The 8,890-nt window shown below is 36.5% G+C and overlaps 1 protein-coding gene across 1 annotated transcript in view; it reads right to left on the bottom strand.

The window, feature by feature from the left end:
• LOC102442532 (centrosomal protein of 162 kDa) overlaps positions 1 to 6,068 on the bottom strand; it is a 24,093-nt gene extending 18,025 nt beyond the window's left edge. The window contains exons 1-4 of the mRNA XM_023746904.1: positions 5,862 to 6,068; positions 3,932 to 4,379; positions 3,730 to 3,847; positions 887 to 1,028 (exon numbers count right to left, since the gene is read on the bottom strand). Coding sequence (XP_023602672.1) covers positions 887 to 1,028; positions 3,730 to 3,847; positions 3,932 to 4,379; positions 5,862 to 6,065 — 912 coding nt within the window. The 5' untranslated portion in view covers positions 6,066 to 6,068. The remainder of the gene's footprint in view (positions 1 to 886; positions 1,029 to 3,729; positions 3,848 to 3,931; positions 4,380 to 5,861) is intronic.
• Positions 6,069 to 8,890: the final 2,822 nt, after the last annotated feature.

The following is an 8,890-nucleotide window of genomic DNA, read 5'->3' as shown; positions in this document are numbered from 1 at the left end:
AATGAACATTCCTGTATTTTCATCTTGAATTACCAACTGTTAACATTTTGTCACATTTTTTTTTTTTGGATACACCATTTGAAAGTAAGCTGCACATTCTATTTTAATGCTGTTTTTTTTCTTTATTGATTAAGTTATTACATATATGTCCTTATTCCCCCAATGGCCCCCAACCCCCCTGGTGTCTGTGTCCACTGGTTAGGCTTATATGCATGCATACAAGTCCTTTGGTTGATCTCTCTCCCTTACCCCCACCATCCCCTACCTTCCTAATGCTATGTGTTTTGTTTTGTTTTTTCAACTTACTAACACCATAGAAGAAGGGCCACAGGGTCGATATTCATAGGTATCTGAGTAGATATACACAGTAAGACACTTTTGAGGAAATGTATACCCTGTCAGCATACCCTGTCATAATTTTAAAAAGACTATTTTAGATCTCTCTGTTCATTATTTTATCCCAGGTGCCTATCTATAGACCCAGAATCATTATTTGTTTAATGAATAAAAGGTAATGGGGCAAGAATGACCAGGACAATTACTTGTCAGTTGGGACTTGGGGTAAAGGGAGGTGTTTAACATTCAAGTTCAGGTACTAAGGTTCCAATCACATTAGACACAGCCCTCACCCACCTATTAACACCTACTTAGAAGATCTACTTGAGAAATGTAGGGATGAAACTGTGTCAGTAAAACACTTAGAGTATAACTTTAAATAAACATATGGCAATGGCATCCTCATAAACATAAAATCAAGCCAACAACACCATTTCTATTACCAACATACCAAAGTGAAGTTAAAATATTTCCAAATTAATGTTCTGTTAACAGCACTGAAAAAAAAAAATCACATTGAAGTCTAAGAAAGTTTGTTACAGTCACCTACCTCTTGAGTTGCTATTTTACGATTTAATTCAGCTACTTTGGAAGAGGAATTTTCTACTGCGTTTTGGCAAAGGAGTTTCTCTATTTCCCTCTGATGAGATGCTTTGAGAGATGTGATGTGTGCTGCAGTGTCTTCCTTGACCCTTTAGAGCAAATGAAAGAAAACCACACATAAAAGCAGCTCTTCAACCGTTAATTCAGAAGCTAGCACAACAGCAGTGTAAGAAGCAAAGGGAGAGAGGGCACCAGTATCCACTGCATTGTGCTAGGGGACTCACACATTACTTACTGCCTAGAACCACTCACGAGCTCACAATTATTGACTGAGTTTAGGAGAGAGGAATGTATCTAGGATCCAGATCAATAAGCTGCAGACCTGTGGTTCGAGCTAGCACATCTGAACCTTAGAATCCAGGGCAGGCCTTCCACTCTACCCCCAGTGTGGGGCTGCACTTTCTGAGGGAATTGAATGTTCTAAATGTTCTGTTTGGATTTAAGGCAGAGGGTCTGCCTTGTCTTTTAATTAAGACTAAGATTTCTTGACCAGATTGTTATTTGGATAATCACAACTGTTCCCTTGAAAAACTCCAATGCTTTGTCTTGGCAACATTCTCCAGTTTCTGGCCTATGCGTATGACTCTGGGCTAGTTGCATGTTGCGAGAATAAAATTATTTTTACAGTAATTCTCAGGACACAGGATAACTGAACTTAGTTTGCACTGTTAAGTATGAGAGACAATTCATTTGTCTCTGTGACAAAATTTATGCATTCAGAGGCAGTTTAGTAAATGGTGCAGTTACAACTAAAGAGCTGATGCATTACTTATAGCTAAGTATTTCCTCTCTTATTGGAAATATTATTTGAAAATGACAGGATTTTAATCAAAGCAGATATTTAGTAAATCACTGTTGATACCTATTAACATAATAATTCCAAAACTACAAACAAATATATATCAGTTGCTCATTTGATTATATGAAAATCTCTTAAGTGGAAACTATGTGATTAGGGTCCTAAGAAAAGCATAAAAATCTGAAGCACCCATGGTATAGTGCTCATAATAAAAAACTGCCTGAATCTGGGACCAGGGAAGGTTATATCTCGATTCTCAGACCCAGAGCTGTCTGAGAAACATTAACAATACTCAAAAATTATAAATGTGTATAGAAAAATTTATAGAAAGCAAACCCTGAATTTTAAATTATTTCTAGGAAAGAATGTGATTATTTACAAATAGCTTCACTGATACTATCACATTCGGGACTATAGAAAAAAAGTTTCAACTTGGAAGCAATATGGTTACCATGACGACTCAATGAGAGGTCACCACCAATCAATCAATAAACCTCAACATGTTAGGTATTATCTGTGCTCATTCTGCTTCCTATGCTCATTCTGCCTATATTCTACCAGGACCTACCTCTTCCTTAATTCAAGTACTCATTACACACTGTGATGCCTCCAACTCTGTGTTCCTTGAGTAGTCAAATGTATTGACATCCTAATCTTCGAAGCGCGTTACTGTATATTCAATATATAATTTATATATTGCTTCATAAACATTAAATTAGCCCTAACCGGTTTGGCTCAGTGGATAGAGCGTCGGCCTGAAGGGTCCCAGGTTCGATTCTGGTCAAGGGCATGTACCTTGGTTTCGGGCACATCCCCAGTTGGGGGTGTGCAGGAGGCAGCTGATCGATGTTTCTCTCCCATCGATGTTTCTGAGTCTCTATCCCTCCCCCTTCCTCTCTCTAAAAATCAATAAAAATATATTTTAAAAAAATTAAATTACATTTTTGTACACCTGAAGACTTATTTTAACTCTCACACTCAAAGATTTGTGTTTACAGGTTGTAAAAGAAGTATAATCCTAAATCAGTTCTCAAGGAGCTACAAGATAGAGTTATGATTAGTGTTTCGTGGTATATAAATTACATAAGAGCTCAAAGGCAGAGGCAGGCAATTTCCTGGGAAGGTCTAGGAAATATTTTGTGGAAGAGGCAGGACTTGAAACATGAACAAGCAAAAGGCAGTGAAGAAATTCAGCAAGTCAGGCTTAGAAAGTCTGATTTTTGAGGAGGGAGAATAAAGAGAAGTCATGAGTCAATTAAAATGAACAGAAAAAAAATTTTTAGTCAGAGTGGCCAAATCATGGAGGTTAAGGGAGGGAACCACTCAAGAAAGCAGTACGGTGGACAATGTCAAGGACAACGAGGATGGAGACAACCCCACTGGTCTGGGAAAAGTCATTACTGAGAGACCAGGTTTGAAAGAATGATGAGAGCCACATGGGGAAAAAAGAAGAGGCTACTTGTGGGAAACCGGTACAGAAAGACAGAAAGGGGACCAGAACTTGGTGTGATCAGGCGAAAAAATCTGAGCATGTTGGAAACCTCAGAGGAAAGACAGCGATAGTACTTGGAGATTCTGAGGAGGAAAGAGATGAATGGATGTGACCACAAGATTAATTTGGAAGAGTTATTTTGGAAAAAAGGACCCTGTCCTCTTAGAATGTCACCCCTTTTTCCTAATAGCTGTTTTTGACAGTAATCTACCTATGGCAATCACAAATAATGATATTCATTTGCAAGAAGGCCCACTAGCACCATTTGAATTCTTGCAGAAAGAAGACAAGATTGGTCAGCCCAGGACATGGTGTGGGTTCACATGGAGATTCAGGTTCATCAGAATCTGGTTCCAAAATGAAACAGATCTATGCTAAGCAATGTAATACAATTTCTTAAAATTCAGTTCAGGGTATAACTAATTATCTAGAGGAAATACATCTTATAATTTAAAAACTTATCTTTTTGTCTCCACATATTAACAAATTCACATTTTACCTTTTCATGGAATTCTCAAACTGGTTCATAGCTATGTCAGATTTCATCTTCAACTCATTCCTCTCCACGATTACTTTCTCCAGTTCATTTTTCAATCTGCAGTTTTCTTGCAAAACCTCTGAAATGTGGGAATCAGTGAAAGTATGTGGTTGGTAAAGCTTGCCATCCAGGGTTCCAGGGAAGGAGTTGGCACTTCCTTTACCTGCGTGCGAAACTTCCTTCTTTGCCCTTTTTGCAGTCATTTCCTCCCTCCCCTTGGAGTGCTGACTGGATAGCATCATTCTTCTCTCCTTCTGAAGCTTCTCCACAGTTTTCGAAAGGTCTTGTATTTCTCTCCCCTTTGCCGCCAGCTCCTCATTGAGTCTTGCCAGTTTAGCTTTAGCATGAGCCTGTTCCACCTGGAATTCGATAGACTGGAAATCTTTATCATCTCTATTTTTCTTGAGTTCTAACTCAGCATTCTGTTGTTTAAACGTGTCTATTTCAGCTTCAAGGTTTCTTACAGTGATTTCATGGGCTTCCTTAATGTCGTGAAGTTCTTTCTCCAGTGCTTTAACCCTGGAGGAGTTGTCATGTTGGTTCTGGGATGCTGCCTTCAATTTGTGGGCAAGCAGCTGCTCCTGTTCCTCTAGTCTCTGTTCATACTGAATCTGAAGAAAAGAATCCATGTAATGTCAAACCACTGCTAAATATTTCATTAGTTACTGAAGCCCTGTATCCTACCAGGACCTACCAATTCTCTTATACAGGCACTTATTACACACTGTGATGCCTCCAACTCGGTGTTCCTTGAGTCAAATGCATCGAAGTCCTAATCTTTGAAGGGCATAACATTATATAGTCTCAAAATATGTTACACAATTTCAGAATTAATGTTGCTTCATAAACATTAACTTACACATGTTTTTGTATCCCCAGTGCTTATATTAAACCTTATAATCAAAGCTATTATTGTATACCCTTCTCTATGCAAATTGACAAACTATATACTCTTTGAGGATAAACAGGAAAAGCGATTGGGGATACTGAAGTCTTTAAGGTATAGAACATTTTCAGCTTCCTAATAGCAATTTAGAAATCTCATATGGAGTTAAGTAAGTTAGGTTAAAATTTGTATCCTGGAGATTTTTATTATAAATGAAATAACCTCAATAGTTTACTCTGTGGAAAGAGGCACTGTTAGTGTTTGCTCATTCATTCAATGAATATTTATTTTGCTATCACTGCTTGCCAGGCACTGGGCCAGATTCTAGGGATAGAGAAATGCTGGGGTCCAGCCCCGGGGGTCCAGGGGTTCCCAAAGGTGTGGACAGAGTCGGCGAAGATGTTTTACACGGAGACAGTGTTCAGAACCCTCTAGCTCTCTTTAGTCTCCGTGGATCTTCCCTGTGCCTGGCTGAGGCCACAGAGAAAGATCCCAAGGCAAGCTGAGCCTTTATTTTATAGTGAGAGGTAAACAAGGTAGTGGTTTCTATAGTTACATAGTTCTTGTGAGTTTCACTTGTTTTGACCATAGTTACACTTCCTGCACTTCCCTCAGCCCATTAGCTTCCCAGATAAGATCTAGAGAGCCTCATAAGGTCAAGCCTAATTATGCTAAGAGGACTGTGTCCTCTAAGCTGGGAATTGTTTGTGACTTTACCAACAGGCCAGTCCAAGGCTTAATCCTATATTGGCTCCCCACAGAGAAACTCAGTTCTTGACTTCAAAAAGTTCACAGCCTGGTGAGGAGAGTGACATGGCAACAGTTCCGATGTCCTATGACCCCTGTAGTAATGGGCCTTTGAACATGCAAATTTCAGTGGAAATATTTTCAAGCATAGCAATTAAAATGTTTTATACTGAATATATATCAGAGATGCTTTATTCTGTCTTTTCATGACTTAATTTACACTGACTCTAGTATCACTGAGAGGGGTTCATGTAAAGATTATCCTGTGCTTGATTATTTCACGTTTGAAATAAGTTACTGAAGGGGGACAAAAAGGTAGGATGAATCTAGGTTGCTTTTGCAGCTGACACTCAAGGTAAAGGTTTTGTGAGAAAGGATGTTTACAGCTATTTGCTAAGATGAGACCTAAGAAGTGTCTGTGCCCTGGTCCATCTCTGAGTCCCATCTTTATGGCACTTACCTTCATTTTCTGAAACTCTTGTTCCATGGTACGAAGGCTTCTCTTTGCTTCTTCATCTTTGCCCTCCAGATCGGCTTCTAGTTTTTTAATTCTTTTTTCCATAAATTCCACTGTGTTTCTATCTACTGTATCACCGGCTGCTGATGCAGCCAATATTAAAGCAGGTAAAGAATTAGGATATCTTCTCTTTAGAATTCCTTCCATTTCCTTAACCTAGTAAAATATTTTTGTATATATGTAAGTTTGCAAATATATAACTAAGCAGTTTAATATAGATTATGCTATATCAGTATGTCTAGATTTCAGAGATACTTATATCATATCTCACGACTGAACTGAATGCACAGAAGCACAAATTAATTTCAAATTTTACATCCTTAGATTGATTAAAAAATCTTACAGTATAATATCTAATTAATTACTGGTGAATTTACAGAAATCCTCTCATATTCATTTGAAACAGATTTTGGGACTATTATACTATTAATAATCAGTCTTTTTGAGGACAAAGAAAGCTCTTTTCCCGCCTTTTTTCTACAGATCTCCTCTAATGGTAGTTATGCTGTCTACTGACTGAAATATTACTTATATGCTCATGAATGTGCAAACTTATTGCAATAAGCATACCCCTTCCTGCAAGAATCTCCATCCTACCCTAACCCCCTCCAAATGAAGTATAACCTATTTTAAAATGACTTCAATTAGGAAGAAGAATTAGGTGACAAAAATGTTCATTTAAAAATGTTCATATAAAAACAACAACATATTATATGGTCTTCCTGGAGAAGAGAATGGCACCAGGGTGCACAGAAATTAGAGTTTGATTTTATATATTCATATGTGTGTATGCCTTCTTTTGTTAACGGTATTATGGTTAAGATATCTTTGGAAAACATATACTAAAACAATATTCTTTTAACAGTTTCCAGTCTCTGAGTATGCAATCAAATAAATAAATAGCACCTAAGAGGCAGTCTGTGCAGCTACAGCACATTTGCTGTTAAGACTGTGCCTCTAGCTTTATAACCTGTGTCAACTCAAAACCTCTGCTGCTTCACTGGCAAAATGGGGATGATAATACCAATTTCATGGCGTTGATACAACTAAGTGAGGAACAAATGACGTTTATTTTGGTAACGGGCTTAGGAGAGTGCCCACCATCTAGGGAGGCTTGATATTACTGTCTTTTATTTTGATCTGGTCTCAAAAACTACCTCCCTTAAGGTAAGATGGGTTGCTGGTGTTCAACATCCTGTTTATAAATTGAATATTGAAGTGTCACATCATTTGCAAAGTTAACAACAGATATTTCCGTTCATAAAAACTGCTTGCACAGTCACAGATGTACCATAAACTGGGATGTATCCAGAGATAAATATTGGTAACCAGATATAAATATTGGTAACTTATTTGTCTACAAAATTGTCAAAGCTTTAATTCCTCTGATATTTAAAACCTAGTCATTTCCATTAGATGTAAGCATATAAGGGTATATACATATACACCAAATGTATTAAAAAGAAAAGATCTAACTTTTGTTTTAACATATTTAATAATGCATTCCTTTAAAATTTTAAGAAATATTTTCAATCTGATTTTGATATCTTGAAATGTATATTTTTACCTTCTTTAATTTTGCTTTTTAATATTCTTTAATCACTGATACTAGTGTGGCTGCCATACAAAGTAAAAATTTTTAAAAAATTTCTCACTGGAATATCTATTAAATAAAAGTATGAACAAATGCACATAATTTGATTTTCACTATAATATACATTTAATTGGCTCCATTTTTACTTATGTGCTATTTAGAAAAGGAGATATATTATTCTGTAATTAAGCTATTTCAGAATATATGGCTCCAAAATGAGCTTGAATATAATATACCTTGATTATAAAATAAGTATTAAGGTTTAACATCATTAAGATAGAAATGTTCATGGGAATAGAATTAATAAGATCTAAAATGTACATGCAGCCAACTATACAAAATACTACTGACAATATTTTAGAAAGATATAATCGAAGATGATACTAAAAGTGTTAATAAAAGAGGAAGGTTATGGGGGGAAAAAGGGACATATGTAATACTTTCAACAACAGAGATTTTTTTAAAAAGAGGGAGGTTACTTTTGTAAAGCATATTTCTGGTCATTATCACCATTTCACATCTTAATTTTGCTATTAAGCATGCTTAATATTTTTCTCACACATTCAGTTCTATATTATTTCTTTTAAAATAAATGTATCTATTAGAGAGGTATTTTCTTTGGTTTTGTTTCTCTCACAAATCTGGATGGCTAATCTAAATCTAAGCACTGAAAAAGAGCCCAGCAATCCTGGTTACTTCAGAATATTTCTAGCTCTTCAGATCACCTTTGTGGTTCCTTTCCGGGAACTGAATCACACTCCAAGTCATACCTTTTAATATAAGAACAGGGCCTATAAAAGTAACAGAGGTAACTTTTTGCTTAGTTTTCCTTCTTCTCATAAAACTGAAATAATATTCAGCTTAGTGATGACCTCACAGTTTGGGGTTTATGATGGAATAATAGCCATACATTTAAGTGTCATTACTTGACTGAAGACTCATGCTCTCCATCAACAGGGCTGGAATATTTTATTTTAATATTTAGGTATGAACAGAAAAAACTAATTATGGAAAGTTTAAAAACAGAAGGAAAACGTTAACTAATAAATATTCCACCCCACAAAACTACTTCAATGAAAAAAATATTTATCATAATAAAAGTCACTATATGATTTTTGAAAAAGGTCCCCCAGTTACACTAACTATGAAATGAGTATTTTTAAGCCTAAATAATGAGTAAGAGCTCAAAATTATCACCAGCTCTTTGGGTGCTGAATGTTCTGTTTCCAGGGAGTCTGGTAATGCTTCCCAGCATTACCAACATGTTCCCAGCTCTACACCGAGTTTCTAAATTCTGCTTCCTCTTCCCTCATGTCTAATAGAGCTGATGTAAAATAACCTGTCCTCAATAGGTCTACCATCCAATGAGGCACACAAG

The sequence above is a fragment of the Myotis lucifugus genome, unplaced genomic scaffold (assembly GCF_000147115.1).
Source record: "Myotis lucifugus unplaced genomic scaffold, Myoluc2.0 scaffold_754, whole genome shotgun sequence".
Lineage (NCBI taxonomy): Eukaryota > Metazoa > Chordata > Mammalia > Chiroptera > Vespertilionidae > Myotis > Myotis lucifugus.
This window is presented reverse-complemented; position numbering and strand designations above follow the sequence as displayed.